The sequence below is a fragment of the Gymnoscopelus microlampas genome, assembly GCF_963454915.1.
Source record: "Gymnoscopelus microlampas genome assembly, chromosome: 17".
NCBI lineage: Eukaryota > Metazoa > Chordata > Actinopteri > Myctophiformes > Myctophidae > Gymnoscopelus > Gymnoscopelus microlampas.
This window is the reverse complement of record NC_139954.1, coordinates 16,294,804-16,313,960: the sequence shown is the minus strand read 5'-3', so window position 1 is coordinate 16,313,960 and position 19,157 is coordinate 16,294,804. Positions and strand designations below refer to the sequence as shown.

The following is a 19,157-nucleotide window of genomic DNA, read 5'->3' as shown; positions in this document are numbered from 1 at the left end:
CTGAGTGCCGCACTATGAGCTTTTTTTGCAAACAGATTTTTTTTTGCAAATCTTTGCTTCTGGGGGGTCCCTGGAACAACATATTTAGAGATGGGGGTTCGGGGCCAAATACATATCATTTGACGTGAAAAATGTTTGAGAACCACTGATATTATAGCAACATAAATACATAAAATAAAATAAAAACATTGTAGAATCCCCAGAAGCAAAGATTTTAGTAAAAAGAAATCCTTTCAAAATATATATATATATTCAGATTTGCACAAATGTTCACGATTAAAAGAAAATAGCAGATCTACAAGCTCATAGCGTGGCACTCGGTACTGCGCTATGAGCTTGTAGATCTGCTATTTTTGAATAGCCTAAAAAAATCTAAAATGACACAGATGCGTTCCCGGATTGAACACATTTGAAACATTTGAAGGCTACTTCATACAGTAGCTTAAACATTATCTTTTGTAGGCAAGCGACTATGTCGTGCAATGGAGTGTAAATTAAAGCTGCAATCCGCAACTTTTATATCCTACCAGGGATTCAAACCCTGGTCTCCCGGATGAGAGGCCACATTTCTACTGCACATCCAAGAGGAAACCATTGCTTGGTCAGGGGAGATATTATTTAAGCGTATGAGCTTCAGGCAGTACTACTTGTCAACAAGTAGGTGTTGTATCCGACACCAGGAGCTAAATTTCTCATTGGAAGAGTAGGGAGACCAGCTCCAACCACTGCAGATGTACTAGTTATATTGCATTAACATTCACTACCGTACAGATTGATTTTAAATAATGTTTTATTCATTAAAAGAAGTTCCAGATCGCAGCTTCAAGGGCCACTGTAATGTTTTTGTTGAGCTGCCATTGATTTTCTGCCATGCATTTGTATGGTAAAGACACACTAGGACACACATTTCAGCGCTCTCTGCATCCAGCATTTATTGGATGAGAGCCCTGGGTGCCTCGAGTACAAAATTGTTGAACTTAACAAAAAAAAAAAAAGAAAACTTTCTGTGGACATGGCCACTTCAGAATGTTTTTATTTTAAAACGAAAGCCAACATCCCTTGTTGTCAGCTTGTTTAACACTTTCACAGACTGGATCTCCATTCCTGTATTTCAGAGCTGCTGGTGGTGTTATGTGTATGATGTGTGAATACATTTTTAGAAATGATCTCTTTCAAACGATTGCACCCTTACTTTTGATGTTCATGCATGTCTTCATGCAGTGTCTCTTGTGGGAAAAGTTGTTGGTGTTTCCTCCACAGCCGCTGTAGCGAAACATGTGACACCTGTTTGTCCTGGGGTTGAAGGCAAACCTCCTCTCTGCCCCGTCACATGTTCCCCTGTCCACTGGAGTGATACAGAACGCCGGAGGAATGAAATCTGCAACACAGCAGTTAACAACACAAAACAATGTTGAATTCAAGACCCATCATACTGATAGAGAGATCGTTTTTGAGGAATGAATATAATTGAAAACAACTAAGCACATTAACCCTGGCATCCATATTTTGGACAACATTGCATATTCCGTCCTTTCTTTTTATTATTAGCAAAAATGGCTATTCTACAAGCTCAAGAGTCACGATGTGACACATTGTTTGTCATGTTTGTCATGCAGTTTGTCATGCACTAATGTAGGGCTTAACCCATTTTGGGCAGGAACCCCTATTTGTAACTATACCTTACAGGACGGGAACCCCTTTTGGGGTTCTTGTTGCTAGGGAGACCGGGGACAAAGGTAACAGGGAATAAGCTAGAGGGGTGAGACTTCTTGTGCACATGCTCAGTAGGGTCCTCTCTCTGCCTATGGAAGGATAGAATGATCATTTCATCTCAGCAGAAGTTTTCAACAAAAAACAGATTTTGAGGTGTAAATGAAATTTTTTGAGTGTACGGTACTTTCCTTCTGCCGTCTAAAGATAAGATGTCAGCTAATTTAAACTTGGATGAATTGTATCTCTATGTTATTGGTCACAAATTAACAAATTAATCAATTGTAACAATGTGTTTTCAATGCAGGCAGATTTTTTGTCTGGGATTTCATACTTTTATGTTAGTAAATGAACATATTTCACTAAATGTCACTACATTTCAAAGTAAAAATACATTTAAATAAAAAATAGACATGCATTTGAAAAAACAAAATTGAAAAATAAAATAATTTGAATAAAAATACAAAATAATTGTATTTATGTATATAAAACATTCCTAAGTAAAACTGTTCAATTATACAAAATACATATTACTTAGTGATGTGCTTTTATTTGAGATAAAGTGTATTAATATGACTTATTTTTACAGTGTTACAATTTCCCCCAACCACTGTTACAACTGCCCCTGTCACGGGGGCAATTGTAACACTGTGACTCATTGCATTCAAATTAATATTTTAGTCTTGTCCTTATTAGTGAAAGCTTAACATTTTTATTATTAATTAGGGCACATATATATGTTTCTTATAGCAAAAGATGATTAGGATATTTCAAGTGGTCTGTGAATTATGAAGGCAAATACAAAAAGTGTTACTTTTGTCCCTATATAACAACATACATTTTTCGTAATTTTTGAATTCATATTGAAGTTTTCCAGAAAACTTTGGTTGGGATTTAGAAGGCTTTTTTAGAGTCGGACTCAGGTCTAAATGGGTTACGGGTTAAATGAAACGGCACCAATATTAAAGTGACAAAATTCCACATACATTTTTACTATCTGGATCTAGTATCTATTGAGACATATAGCATAGCAATTCAGTAGTATGTGTAGTAGGTTATTACATATTATTTTATTTTTAAATGATCAGTCAAAGTGGATCTCATCTGGAATGTGGAGTTTTCTCCACTTCAAGTAGTTCTCTAGCTGAAACAGTTTAAGAACTCCTGATTTAGACACAAGGGTCTGCCTTACGCCACATCCACACTCGATACACACAACATCCACAAGATGTCAGTGTTTAGCTGAGCAGAGGGTTTTCTGCTAGAGTAATACTCAAGGCTTGTCGTCTTCATTTTCGATATACTACAGGCTATGCGGACTATAATACACATAAATGAAGGGGCGTGCTGGTACAGTTGCAAACTGGATAGTGCATCGACCACCTACAGTAATTGCAAGGTTAGATAATAGTCGGAGACCCTTGAATTCCTCCTTTCCAACCTCAGTTTCCTCTCTATATACTCTCCTATCAATACTCTGGTCTCATATCTGCAGTAAATAAAGCAAAAGAAAAATGCATAACAAAAACATTAATCTTAAAAGATAAATTAAAAATTAAAACACAAACTGCAACCAATAAAAGCTGAAACAAGGACCAACAACACAAAGGTAATTCGACCATAAAACTAGAAAGAAAGAGTACAAACAGAGAAGAATTATTAGGCGACCCAACCCAAAATTCTCCCCTCTCCAGATTGTCTTCTGGCTTCAATAAACGTTTTCTTCTATTTATTATTCAGTGCTTGCCCTAAATCTTATTATTAATATATATTTTTCAAGTTAATTCTGTAGAGCCTTTATGATATTAGTGAGATTTACTGCAGGACCCATGTTTTGTTAAAAGCAGTGAAGCACCTCATTACAGAATGAACCCCCCTCAAGTTCTAAAACAATCATGGATGAGAACACACAGCACAAGGGACTATTCAGACCTGTGCATCACAGAATTCCCCTTTCCACTGGCCTGCCTGACAATGCTGAAATTGAATTTTAACAAATCATAACTGACTCAATGAGCTGAGAGAGATTAAATTAGCACCCTCTGGACGGGCCCATCTGTTCCAGCATGAAAGGACCTTAATGCCAAGCAGTGATCTATGAGCCCCCACGTCTGAAACACGCAAAATTAGTAGGTGGGAAAATGTCAAATAGACTATGGGGAGGAGACACTGACAGTCTTGTTTATGCCCTTTGACTGCACTGCACAAGGCAATTTGGTGAGCTGTCTAGCAGAGGGGCCTGGCTGCACATTGAGTGGTTATGTTAAAACACCCTGACAGCACAACTTAGCAAAGTAGTTGTACTTCAGTTACTTTGGGACTTTTTACTTTGAGGACCGGTTGACTTATTCCGTTGTGATTCAGTACTTAACATCGTGAACCCTATAGTGTCCCTATTCTGGGCATGTCATACTGTAATAGGCTAACATTCGGTGAAAATTCACCCAAAATAGCCAATCGCAATCTGAACTTGTACATCAGCTATTTTTGGTGAAGATATTTGGTGTAGAGGGAAGAAACACGGGGGGCTAGTATCTTCACAAGGCCTCACTGGCTTATTCTGTTGACAAATCCTTACAGAGGTTTTACAAGCCCGTAAACCTAAGCTTTACTCTAAAGAATTAAATTTCCTTGAGCAATACACAATAATCCCTCATTTAGCTAACAGTAGAGGACTGGGGTTGTAGCCACAGTCATTGTGTGCTGTAAGTGTAAATGTGTGTTAGACGAATGCAAAGCAGGATGTTGCCGTAAAGTAACTTAATCGATTTGATTGATGAATAGAAGATAAAACAAGACGTGTCTAATACTGGTGTGGCTTCATGTGGGATCTCAGGCTTCACATATCCAGTCTATGGCATCAGTCGATGTACTCCATTTGGTCACTGTCTGACCGCCATCGACTTCCATTGTAAAATTCAATTCAATATGTCAAAAAAACCTATGTTGTTTTGGCCTACAGGCAGAGTACAGTGCGATTTGCAAGACCCAGACAAACATATAGACACACCGACTCACAAACAGAACCTCTTCTACACAGCTCTACCTTCTACAGAGCCACAATGTACAGTAATAACATCCCAGGTTTGACAAGTAATCATTGTTACCCAACGAAACAACTGTCACTGAATACACGATTATCTTTGGAGTTGTTTTTGATAGGTACATTGTTTTCCCATCATGCAAGCCACAGGCTACAATCTAAACTCATAATCAGTGTTCTCACCTGTCTCTCTGGGAGGCTTGCGGAGATGCACCTGTGGTTGGCTCAAGGCAATGTCCCCTGAAAAAACAAGTAAACAACTTAATTAAGTTATCAATCATTTACAGAGGTGTTATGAAAATATGTTATGCTTTTATCTGAAGATAGATTGCACATTGTATGGATGTTGAACATAGACTTCCTCTCAGGCATAATAACTACACAAAAATGTCAGTTATGTATTGCTTGTTTGTTTGCTTACTTTCTTCTACCACAGTTTGTGTTGTTAATATTAATCAGTACATGATTTATCTTTATCTTTTATTTATGCATCCATTAATACGTTTTAGTCGAGGTTAGGCACTGTTAGTATTGCCACGTCTTGGGTTTGGTGTGTAATGAATTACAGTACTTAACCCATTAAGACCTGAAGCCAATTCTAGAAATGTCTTCTAAATCCCAACAGTATTCTGAAAAAACATATGTTTCTATATCAGTGGTTCTCAAACTTTTTCATGTCAAGGACCCTCAAAATGATATGTATTTGACCGCGGACCCCGGAGAAGCAAACAGTTAACAGTGCCTAATACTACACTATATACTGTACATGGTACAGACCCGCGGGGCACCCTGGTCAACGAGTTATATAGGGTTTGAGTGGTTAATGAAGAGTCTGATCCTATTACATACACGCACGCACACACACACACACACACACACACACACACACACACACACACACACACACACACACACACACACACACACACACACACACACACACACACACACACACACACACACACACACACACTGTGTATTTGTGGTGACGAATAGCGATAGAGCTGTCAGCTGTGTGTTATTCTCACCATTGAGAGGCTGTATCCTAGATTCTTTCGTTGGTTGCACACTGTCAACGTTTGTTGCCTTGGTGGTGGTTCCTGCACTCAAAGGATGAAAATGTATATTTATTAAGTTATGTCATTCAGAGGAAGGTTCCGTTCCATACCATCGATTGAGTGCTCCATTATCCTAGTTGTGTATCATCTTCATTGCACGGCTGTCATGCTTCTAGTCTTATTATTCTGTTGGTGTTAGTGAAAAGTGGAAATTGGAAAGCATCTTTGCTGTTGTAAGTATAACATATCCATTTGAAATGTCAGTTTGTAGCTGGGCCTTTCAAGTTGGCCTATGGTTCGAATACATCCAATTAAATGCCTGAATAAATTAAGCCTAACCCTACAATCACCTATGATCAATTTTAATTGAATGTTTAAGTGTTTACATTTGTATTAACATGAGAATACTATATAACTATAGAACATAAAAGTTGTAATTCAATAGCTTTGGCACTGTAAGAAAAGGGGATTAAGCCCAGTGCTCCCATGAGGCATAGTTTAAGGTTGCTAATAAAAACTGACAGAAGCATTCATTTGAAATTACTCTCCACACTTGTCTACATTGATTTCAATATAACGTAGACTGTCGGCTGGAATCCGTCACAGAAGAACAACTTGCTCGTTAATTTCTTTGACAAATCCAATATCTAAATGTCTTCCAAATGGAGCCCGAGTCTAGCATAATTAAATGTGCTTCTGCTACTGTACTCCAAAACCATTTAAATGCTAAATCAAGGTGGAACGTGATTTCATGCTCTGCAAAAATCCATCAAAAAGTTAATTTTCCAAGATAGCGCTATTTTGAATATGACACATTCCTGAAATGAGGCTATCTCTGCATTTCTGTGTGGCAATTAAATGAAGGAGCAATGGCTCTGTGTAAGTGCAGCAGTATATAAATTAAGGCCATTAAATGGTCTTTAGACATAGTGTAAATACAGAATAACAAGTAATATTGTTTCTCTATTTTGCCCAATTAACATGAAACCTAGTATCCATATTCTGGTCCATAATAGGTGGAATATTTTTTTCAGTTTTGAAAAAATGTCTCTAGTTATTAATTATTATATTATATTATATTGCAGATATGTTCTGGGGTGGTAGTGACACAGCTGTCTTTATTGCCTGGGCTCAGACATGTGCCTCTCTCTATATGACCACAGTAGTTCAGTCGCCTTACCTTGGTTCTGGCATCTTGCCTTGCACAACGCCATGCTCTCGAAGTTATTGGCGTTGCCAAAGCAGCCACCGTAAAAGAAGTGTTTGCACTCCTGACTCTCGCTGTCATACAAATAGCGTGTCATCATTCCACGACAGGGGCCAGGGGCTTCCTCCAAATGACAGGGGCTTTTTTCAACTGGGTGAGGGAGAGAGGGAGGGGGGGTGTACAGTATGTGATGAGAGTAAATTATAGAGAGAAAAAGAAAAAGATTAAGTGACAGCTGTTATAACAAAAAATGGTAATACAATTATTTAATCAGGTGAATCTCAGTACCCACATGGTAATGGCATTGCTCTAAAGTGGATCTTGGGGCCTGGGCCGTAGCGTGACGGTCCAGGCACCCTTGGTTGCAATGCCAAGGCCTGACAGCATGTTGCGGGTTCGACTCCCGTTCCCGACGACCTTTGCTGCGTGTCACCCCCCCCATCTCTCTCCCCATTTCCTGTCAGCCTACCTTCCCTATCCCTCTCTAAATAAAGGCATAACAAGTCAAAGCCAGCAAAATAAATAATCTAAATTGGATCTTGGACTTCACGTGGCCAGCCTGTGACACCCCTATGTCTTCGGCCGTCTATGACATTATGACGTACGACTACAAATGTGGACAGTTTCAGGGCGATCAGAGCCCGACTGACTTTGATTGAAAAATGTAAGTTAAATATTTCAAAAAAAATAAAACACATCTGGAAACAAAAACTGTGGCCAACTGGCATTGTGCACAACATCGGTCATGCAGTTTGCGAGATTAGCCTGACAGACGGGCTCTATTCTAGGCAGCTCGCCTCTGAGAAGCCACGCCATAAAACAAGAGATTAATTTGATCAGAGCTACTACTACTACTTCTTCCACATAATCTATGTGCAAAACCGTAGTACAAATTTGCTTCATTTCACTGTATGCTAAATTAAAGTTGAATGTGTGACACGTGTCACTAAAGAAAAGATAATCAATCTTTGGAGGTTAGCTTTGTTTTCCGTTAGTGATAAGAAGAAATCAGCCCCATTAACTGATCCACATAAGACTGTTCTAAAGCTCAATTTATGCTCCAGTGCACAACAGAGTATAACATTAGGCATAAAGCTGACTTCTTGTGAATGGAGGAGGCAAAGTTTAATGGATGTTAAAAGTTTTCCAAGAGATTTATTTTCCTTTGATTTACTGAGCCAAGACAGGCTATCAAAGCCAGAGAAGAGGGATGTGAATGTGTGAATAATATGCTTGCTTGCTGGACCACATGGTCAGCTACCAGAGTGCTCCAAGAGATTGTAATTATTTATCAAAGCTTGCTAACTTATTTACAGAAAAGAAATTATATTGATCAATACTTTGTTGCAATATTGGCGTAGTCCAGGGTAGGGCTAGGTGTCTGTCTACTGCTGTCGAGTAAAGAGCATAACATGACCTTTAAGATAGTCTGTTATAAAAGGAAAAGTTGATCGTATAAACTCATGTTGGGATCCATTGTGAGCTCATACAGTAGATTGGCTGTTTTAACCAAAGAGATTTGGTATAGATGGACAATTATAGACCCCTGGGGGACCCTGGTCAACAAAGTAGCCTAGCTATATTGGGTTGTAGTGGTTAAATATGCAGGATAATGTTAAAGTCAAGACCCACTGTTTTGGGTCAAATTTTCAAACTTAAGGAACTCAATGAAGTATTTGGTTTAAGTGGTTAATTAACAATAGTGTAGGTCTCATTATCCAACCTACAGTAGGGCTTACGTATCGGCACAAATGAATAACAACTAAGGCCTGGGCCATAATCTATACATGTAAAAATGTTGAATTCAGTCCAGAAAGGGAGAGGCAACTGAAATAGTGACACATGTAGCCCTTATACCATGCTACTTTAATTTTGTGCCAGAGAAATGAGTTGAGGTTGTTGGGAGAGAAAAAAAAATTAAGAGAGGAAAGGAGGACATGGCACCCTGCGAGATTGGAAGATGATTGCTGTGACACAGCTTACAATAAATACACTTAAATAAAAACAGAGAAAAACAAAGTTCCCCAAAGGTTGTCAGATAAATCCTTTGAGTTTCTGGATCTTAAAGGCATCATCTCACCACCATTATCCCTCTCCGTTCTTTCTTGATTTATCATAAATATTAAATACATGTGAAAAACAAACAAACAAACAGAGCTCTAAGTGCCCAGTTTTTCTGACAAAGTAAGAGAGGGAGAGAGGGAGAGAGAGAGATGAATTGAGTTGTATGTTCTCTATTGTGTGAACACATGCATTTGAGTTTGTATGGTAAAAACATGAAACGACAAGTCCTGAAGAATGAAAGGGAGAGACACAGATGGAGAGAGAGTTATGTGGCGAGTGTAAATCATAGAGAGAATAATAAATAAATAGTCTGAAAGACAGGACTGGCATCGCTGAGTAGACATACGTTCATCTTTCAAGGTAACACCTGCAGTAATATCACTTGCAATAGCATTCACTATTCCCGTAACTTCACACTATGGCAAGTTTCATAACGGTGAATACAGTTTTACCATGCATTCATCTTCAGTAGACGTGCCTACTATAATTGTGTCTTTACAGGTCTCCCTAAAAAAAAATCGATCAGATGACTGCAGCTTATTCAGAACGCTGCTGCTCGAGGGGTGCAGTACGTTAGTCCGACAGCGCATTCCTCCGACAGCGCAGTGCTCCGACATTAAACAGTAAACCCGAACCAAACCCGCACCCTAACCCTAACCGCACGCGGATGCCACATAGTCAGAGAAAAGGTCTGTCGGATTAACGCATGCCTCGGCTGCTCGAGTACTAAGAAAGTGGACCGTATAGCTCCAATTCTTCTTAAACTTTTACATTGGCTCCCTGTCTTATATAGAATGTATTACCACTGTTGGGTTTATAAAGCATTGAAAGGTTTAGGGCCAAAATACATTTCTGATCTTGTGATACATTATGAACCATCAACACTTCTCAGATTGTCTGGGAAAGGTCAGCTTCATGTCTCCAGAATCAGAACTAAATGTGTAGAAACAGTGTTCAGTTTTTATGCACTGTAATTTGATTCTCTTACTATTCTTTTTTTTAATTGTATTCAACTGTCCTTTTATAATGTTTATTTTGCACTCTCTTAAAGCAGCTATATGCTCTGTGTCATGACTTATGTTTTAAGTCATCAACAACCTGTTGTGGAAATGGGCTATGCAAATTAGTCTGCCTTGCCTTGCCTTACAGAGACTGGTCTGACTACAAGCCAGTATTGTATATCTACTTTAATTTGCCTGTTCAGCCAGTATGAAGTACTGTTGAGTATGCTTTTAAATTTGACAATGATGGGACCAACACCAACGGCATCCTTTAATCACTTGCTGAAGAACTCAAAATATCTTTGAATGGAAAAGGGTATTGATTGAGATCTCAAAATCATTCTTGATAATGGTTCTGTAAACTTAATATGATAGTCTGTAAACTGCACAGAGAGAAGTACTTGCACGGTCGATATATTCAGAAGGCATTGTGACTGAAGGAAACCGGAGTGCAGCTTATTTTGAATTACATTGTTAAATTTCAGGTTCAAACAGCTGTATCAGCGATCTGGAACATTAAATTGTAATTTGAAAGTAACTTTCGCAACTTTGCCAACGTGCTAACTGGATTTGTTCCAATAGGAATAACAAATGAACAAGCTGCCGGAGGCCCGGATTGTGCTCCGTTCAATCCTTGTCCTTCAAATACGATCCAGTCATCTGTGTATTAAAACACAAAATATCTGCCCTCTGTCAGCAAAATTGGCTCATGATAATTCTGAGATATGAGTTATGAGCTCATTCATCTTGCTGAAGTTCGTGCTATCAGAGTCCACATTAACTTTTTGTGTCCAGAGACTTGGAGTGATGCCATTCGCGCACGCATGTACGCACACATACACACACAATTCAAACACACTAAGGCAAAAGTCTCTCTCTCTCTCTCTCTCTCTCTCACACATCACATTCTGAGTGATTGATTTAATTTTGGACTCATTTGTAGGACACCGTTATCCAGCTTATTTTACTGGCATAATGCCAGAATCCTGTAGCTACAGTAAAAGAAAAAAGAAATCCCTTAAGCGATGATAACCAAGTTCATCTGTGGGCACACTTAATTAGAATATTTAACTGGAGTGGCCGTCAATCATCTGAAGACATTTTAAGGCACTTCAGCCAAAACAGTTTGTGTTTTCTAAACCAATTCTGTGTCTTTCAGTAAAGTAAAAGTACCTCAAAATTGTACTTAAGTAAATGTACTTAGTTACTTTACTCCACTGCGTATGGGAGCCAGGGTTATGGTTCATTTTAACTTTCAACTGGTGAAGGATTCATTACTCCTCTTAAAAGTTCAAGTGTCCCTGCAGTTCAATATGTATTAGCGCAGTATAAACTGAGTCAAGACTCAGAACTCATAAAATGTACAAAACTCTGTCCATCTGTCCTTAGCCATGTTTGTCCTCATTGGGTTCACCAATCAATCCTTTCCTGAACGTAATCTGTTTAACATTTTCACCATGGGCTGTAGCCACGGTCCCCGCAGGCTAAAGAATCTGTACTCGTGGTCACGATCCCATAGCCAGGACGGACAGTTTTATTCCCCCCTGCATTTCCCACTGATCTGATCCGTCTTTTGATTACCACCCGTTTCCCAGTGGGTGACCATAATTAAAATGCCATTACATGGTGACATCTACAAATTTCACAAGGTGACACTGACTTAAAAGCACAGGGAATAGAGAAATATCAGAGGGCAGTCTACAGCTGTTGGTTTGGCGATGCAGTGAATAACCCATTCAAACCGGGAAAGCATCTGTGTCATTTTAGATTGTTGCTATATTTTAACCACTTTAACCATTATTTTATACTCTGGCTATTCAAAAATTGTGAACATTGCCGCAAATCTTTGAATATATATATTTTTTCAACTCAAATCTTTGATTCTGGGGGTCCCTGGAACAAAACATTTTGAGATGGGGGTCGACGACCAAATACATATAATTTTGGAGGGTCCTTGACGTGCAAAAGGTTGAGCACCACTGACATACGTTTTTCAGAAAACAGTTTTTTAGATTTAGAAGACATGTTTTGAATCGGCCTCTGGTCTAAATGGGATAATTCACAATTACATTTCTGTATGAAGGCACTGGAGGTGTTGGAAAGGGTGATTTATGTTTTGCTGGGGAATTATCACTATCAGTCAGACCATTTTTATAACCAATGGGTGGAAATCATAATGTCCCACTGAGCAGGCTGCTCTCCAGACTGGACTTGACTCAATATTTCCCCCAAATTGACTTCAACAGTTAAGACAGGCCAGCGTGAGTTCGAGGGAGAGTAATCCTGTGTATTCTTTTCATACCTGAAATAGAATTTTCACTACTACAAAAAAACATTAAACCCCTGCAGTTTGGAAAGGGATTTGAAACCTAATCTAATTATTTCTCGGCGTCCGGGTGGTGCAGGGGTAAAGTACCTGCCCCACCACCGTGGAGACTTGGTTTAGAATCCTCCATGGTGCCTCCGGGTCGGCTGAGCGCTCTGACAAACACAATTGGCTGTGTTCAAGGAAGTTCTGTTCAGTAGGCAGGGCATGGAACTGGGAGGAATAGTGTTCCTCCACAAGGGTATAGGCAACAGGCAGATTCAGACATTTATTTTTATCAGGTGATTGCATTGGCACAGTTTCATAGTTTGCTATGGCCTCGCAATTTTTGCTCTGGCCTCGCAATTTTTCTCTTGTTTTTCTGTCTGTAACTAGATGTCCTGGCCGGTGTTTTTTCTTTCCCAGGTCCCCCTTGTAAGCAAGACCACTAATGATGACCAAGGAAACATACTGTAGGTGCAAACGCACCTTGGCCACTAGGTGGAGACAGACATATGCCACACATGATACAAAAGTCAACAGCACTGACTCCTTATTCCAGAAACGGATCAATCAAGTCGTTTTTATAGCACTTCTGCATTAGTAGTACAGTGCAGAGATTAATGGTAGAGTAAGTGATTTATTTTGTTTTAGTTAATAAGTGTTAAAATAGCTTTATAATCTGATAGTATTCATTGCTGTAGAGGGTTTGTTCAATAACATTAGTCTCTCCCATCTCTCAAAGAAAATCAGAAATGGAACACTATAACATTGAAGCTGTTAAATGATCTATGTGGAGCTCTCTCCAAGTTGGTTTGTTTATTAAAAAGCTGGGGAGATGGGGAGACCCTTGTTATGCTGTGTCAAGACTTATGTTTTGTGTAAAACACTCAGTATTACCTTGTTGTGGAAATGGGCTATATGCAAATGAATGCCTTGCCTTGCCGTACACAGACTGTTAGCTATTACTGAACAAACACCCTATATAGAAATGCTTATGGCTTACAATCAAAATACAGATGTATACAAAAATACTAGATGTTCAGGCCTCTGTGACCAGATTTGGACAATCAAATCTAGATGTTACATTTGTGATGCAGACCCACCGACCACCCATAAGCCAATTTTAATGGAGAGGCTGTTATATAATTCATGTTTATTTTGTCTTCTTTTCTTTGCATTACTCATTCTTCAGAAAACCCATCTTTATTTCAGGCCTGGCCCTACATGTTATTGTTTACCAAATTGGAATTCATCTACCATTGTGTGCAGTTGTCTGAAAAGGACATTATTCTTTTTAATAGACATGTGCAGTAGAAATGAAGCCTGTTATTATTTCTGAAATACATCGGTATCTCAGAGCCACCCATATGAAAATATAGGTCAGCATTTTATGGGATTGACACAGTAGTGTCATAAGGGTTAGAGGTCCATCACAGTCGGCAGGAAGAACTGTGCTGAGCGTAATACGTTCTCAGTGCACAGTGATTATGTCAGTAAATGAGCCAGGCTGAATAACAGCCCTGAGATACTTAAACGCTGTATCGCTGGTTGTGATTACAGCGAGGCGGGCTCATTCTTTTCAGTTCTGCCATCTCTATTGTTCATTCTGACAGCTGAGATTTAGTTCTTTCTCTCTTTTATTTTTCCTTATAAGTCTGTCTTACATAGACTAAGCTGAGCCTTGAGTCGAGATATATATATTTATTTAAAGGGACGATGTCTGACTCTGTGTGATTAAGCGTCTGACCTCTCACAGGAGAGGCTTCGCAGCAACATCAGAGCAGAGGAATTCTTTGACAAATAATGGTCTATGACTCATCGTGGTGTAACAAAGAGTGTCAGGGCTTAAGAGAAGTCTTTGCTAAGCAACAGATGTAGTATCCTGTGCCGTTTCTCCGCAACGCTCTTCACAATGTTAATGTTATCAGGACACGTTCTGTTGTTATAGTTTTTACGTAATTACATGATGATCACTATTTGCTGCCACACACATCGCCTGTAAGAAAAGTTAGAAGCATTTCATAACTATGAGAAGCGCTCGCATGAACTTCTTCCTCCTGAGAGCTGCCATTGTTGTTGGTTTGTTTGTATTCCCTGTTGCCGGGCGCTCCACTGGAAAGGCAGGGGAAAACACGAATGCCTCGCGTTTTTGAGTGGTTGAGGAGAGGGGATTTCTAAGGAGAAGCTCTCTGTAGAGCGAGAGTATAATATCATTTTGAAATGGGTTTTCAAATGGTCAAATAACATTTCACAGCCTGTGAGAATTACCCTTTAAGCTTATACTGACTCAATCAAACTGGTCGTGATCCAAAAATCCAGATCAAAGACGGCAAGCTATTGATCATGCATTCCCATGCATGTGAGCCATATGGAAACTTGTTTATTTAGCATCAAAATAAAAAGTCTGCATAACGGCTTGCTGCTGCTCCTTGCTGCACTTTACTGCGCAGTGCGCAAATGCCATGTTTCGACCAAAGGTTTGGTCTTCCTGTAGATTTTTGTAGCAGTACGTTGTCGTGCAGATGTTTTCTTTTGATGCTGTTACTGATGCTTTTGATACATTGTACTGCAGCAGTGAAAGAACATATGGATGTGCATAACATTTCCTTTTGAACTTGTTTATGTAGCTCACAAATGCAGAAGTTGAATTATACAGAATATGACCGTATCGAGTGGTGAAAATAGCCGATCCACAAGCTCACAACACGTCATGACTCATGATGCGATGTGCTGATCTGCTATTTCTGAAGTTACTGTAAATCTTTGCCTATAATGACATGCCCAAGATGTGGGTGCCAGGCTGAGAGTGATTAATTAGCTGTCCTGGTTAGCATAATGCATAGAGCATGAAGTAAGACACTAACACAAGGTCAAGTGTTGACTTTGTCTTGACCTGTGTGTTGAAATACAGGAACTTATGATGTTGAGGTGGTGGAGGATAAAAGCATCCATGAAAGCTAATATATAACTCGCAAAAACAAAACAGCCTATTGAATGTACCATTACTACTACAGACCCTTTCCTTGTATTGTGTTGTCCCTCGCAGTATGGCACAGTCTAACTTTCCAAATGATGAAAGAGCTTTGTGAGTGTTCTACTCAGGACTTGGCAGCTAGACAAACCCATTGTAATGTTTTGGCATGTGACTTTGACACTGTGTTGACACCCGGCAGCCCCACACTTCAGTCACGGAACAGACGGCAAGCTTTATTTAATGTCACCTTTGCTGGAGCTACCATTCCCTGAGTCACTTTAATGCAGATTTGTTTGTGTTGAATAATGGGGATGCTTTTAAAGTGAATGTAGGCCTACGTATCTCCAGGCTGCTGCCATCAGGTGCAAATGGACTGGTGATTATCTTGTTGCCTGATTGAATAATGCATGCTGTGAACACAACAAACTTTATGACGCCGAACATTTCTCTTTGCCATTGAGAAGAAAAGCATTGTGACTGATCACAGACAAACGTTACCTAAGCCTCTAGGCCGGGAGAAATATATTTTCCTGCAGAAATGAATGCTTCCATAGTATTGACTTCAGTTCCTCACACAAATATCCCAAATAACCAATCTGTAGGGTACAGAATGTTAATAACTAGCTCATCTGTAGTGGTTGGACGTGGAGGTCTTATAGATTGTAGCTTTAGCCATGTGGGACGTATCGGCACACTTGTGTATCACTTAAAAAGCAGGCTACTTATAAGTAAAGTAAAACTGAAGTACCACAGGTTCATGCCAGTGAGACGTTCTGGGGTGTGTATCAGAAAGTTGACTCAAAATATTATGTACAGATTTTCTATTGTATCTTCATCATTGTATCATGTATCTTAAAACATCAAGTTTAATAATACTAAAACATTATAATATGTGAATATAAAAGTTCTAGGAGTAAGGGTAAAAGAATAACATAATAATAATAATAATTGACTTTACATACCATTTCTTCCAAGAGCATGAATGCCTGTCTGTCTGTCTGTCTGTCTGTCTGTCTGTCTGTCTGTCTGTCTGTCTGTCTGTCTGTGTGTGTGTCTCTCTCTCCCTCTCTCTCTCTCTCTCTCTCTCTCTCTCTCTCTCTCTCTCTCTCTCTCTCTCTCTCTCTCTCTCTCTCTCTCTCTCTCTCTCTCCACACACACTATGTGAACATTGTTTTAAATGTTTATTCATAAATGTGAATCCTATGTATTCTTGTGAACCACATTTAATCAGTATTTGCAGCTGAGTGAGGGAGGTGAATCCATATTCATATTCTGATGTTTATCTGGCAGATGGCAATATGCTTATTCATCACCACAGAGAGCGGGATGAAAACAGACGCACATTCATAGTGTTTACACTTGGAGCGTTCTGGAGTGTTCTTTAATTAACCACATGAACCCCACAGCGTCCCTATTCCGGGGGTAAAAAATAGCACGTCTACAAGCTCACAATGCGTGGCAACACGCCTATTTTCGGCAAAGAGATTTGGTGTAGAGGGAAAAAAAACGTGTGCACGAAGTATAGAGCCCTGGGGTCAAAAGATTACTTATTTTCTATCAATTACACACCCCATGAAGCCTTGAATTATTGCCATTTCTTTTTGTTTTTGTCACATTCCTAAGCCAATAATTTGATGACCAGCGGAAAGACACTAATGTCCCCAGTAGGAGACTCAAAGTTGACACTTTGAGTCTCCTACCAGAGCCGCCAACGATCATCAAATTATTGGTTTAGGAATGCGACAAAAACTAAAACATCTCCATGAATTCAAGTGTGGGGTGTGTAATCGATAGAAAAAAAGTATTTTTGGGGGTGATCTATCCCTTTAAGTGGTTAAACTTGTTACTACTGACTCCCCAACTGACGGCCACCTAGGCCAGTGTCACTCACAGCAAATACTTTTACAAATACTTGTTCCTACTTTCGCCATGTCTCTTCATGTCATGTCAAAGCAACAAATGAACCATTTATATTTGAATTTCTTTCATAAGGAAAGAAACCCAAAACTTTTTTTCTTTTTTTCTTTCAGAGCAAGCCAGAATTGTTTCAAGATATCAGTGGAATGTCTATCAGCCTTGTGTGCCAGATTTCACTGTCTGATCCAAAAGGGACTACTATTCAAACATTGTTCAAAAGAAAACAGACATGCAAATATGCACACGCACGCGCACACACACACACACACACACACACACACACACACACACACACACACACACACACACACACACATACACACACACACACACACACACACACACACACACACACACACCATTTGGCACTAATGAGTCACTGTGAATTCTACTCAGGCATGGCCCTGGACAGCTTTCTGGTGTATCAGACAATATTATGTATTACAGATGTGCGTGACAACGTTGAGTGACAATCAGCATTTCAGGCAGAGCTGTCGGCAGCAGGGACATTCATATTATCGTTGCCGTCAGGCAGAAACCTCATATCTCCATGTTTCAAATTGTTGTTTCCCCCCCTCCCCCGTAATTTAATGCCCTACTTCGTCATACTACAGTGTCACACAAAAGGAGCAAAAAGAGCCGATCTACAAGTTCACAACGCGTCACATTTGTTGTTTTTGCCATTTTTTAAAACGTTTATAAAGTGAAAGTGGTTAAGACAGTCTGTAGGTTTTATAGATATTTAACCAATTAAAAATAAGAACGAGTTTGTGACCAAATAGTAAGTACATTAGATCCATTGGAATACATGTTATTTTTTACATTTCCTGAAAGTGACAGTTTTGGACATACAAGGTTTCCACGCGACAGCGATGATATCCTTTCTACACTGAAAGCTGGTGCCATTCTTTGATCTTTTTTTCACCCTGATTAACTGTCCATGCACAGTTCCCATCACTACAACGTAAACCTGGAGCAATATGTCTCGGAGTCCTTGGTGCCTTCAGTGGGTAGACTGTCAGTGTGTTGTTTTGTTTTTTTCTTTAAGATAATCATCTGTATCCTAGATGATCACGAAACTAGAAGGAAACGTTGGGAATTGCACACTTCTTCTCGGTGCCAGTACATGAATATGTATTAGTTATTAGGTTTTGTCATGATGATGACGCAAAACCTGGGGGTGAATGAATAAAAGCTTTCATTTGCATGAAAGCTTTTATGCATATTTATTTAAGAGCGTCCCCTTGGGGAAATGTATCCTCTGCATTTGATCCATCCATAAGGAGCAGTGAGCAGCCACAGTGCAGCGCTCAGGGACCAACTCCAGTAGTAATGACAGTACCTTAATGGCAGGAGTATGTACCCTAAACATGCATGTCTTTTTAGTATGAGAGGAAACCCAGGGACAGTGGTGGAAAAAGCACTCAAATGTTTTTACTTAAGTAAAAGTATCAATACAGAAGTACTCCGTTACAAGTAAAGGTCCGGTATTCAAAATGTGCTTGAGTAAAAGTACCTACTGAACAAGTAGCACCTACTGAACAAGTACTCTACTACGGCACTACCGTACTCCTGCCAACAACTGACTGGGAAGGGAATGATGTGGCTATCTATTGTTAACAGTTCTGTGGAACTCAGACTCTTCTTCCTTCTTCTATGGAACACTTCAATTAAACGTAATTTCTCGATAAACAAGAGATATGAGAGACTACACAATAATGTTATCTCATGTAACTAGTAAAACATTAACACCCAAGTGCAATGCAATACAGGACCGCCCATCCTATTTATTAACGTGTCCACACATACTGTACACTGAGGTTGGGCTTGGTGATATGGACAGAATCAAATAGCCTAGCCAGATACTTTTGACCA

At 39.4% G+C, this 19,157-nt stretch overlaps 1 protein-coding gene across 2 annotated transcripts in view; it reads right to left on the bottom strand.

Annotated features, from left to right (window-relative positions):
• Positions 1-19,157, bottom strand: part of tfpia (tissue factor pathway inhibitor a) — a 53,015-nt gene that overhangs the window by 963 nt on the left and 32,895 nt on the right. For both annotated transcript variants that reach the window (XM_084085328.1, XM_084085327.1), the window contains exons 3-6: positions 6,992-7,168; positions 5,782-5,853; positions 4,937-4,993; positions 1,193-1,378 (exon numbers count right to left, since the gene is read on the bottom strand). In XM_084085328.1, the coding sequence (XP_083941454.1) occupies positions 1,193-1,378; positions 4,937-4,993; positions 5,782-5,853; positions 6,992-7,168 (492 nt within the window). The remainder of the gene's footprint in view (positions 1-1,192; positions 1,379-4,936; positions 4,994-5,781; positions 5,854-6,991; positions 7,169-19,157) is intronic.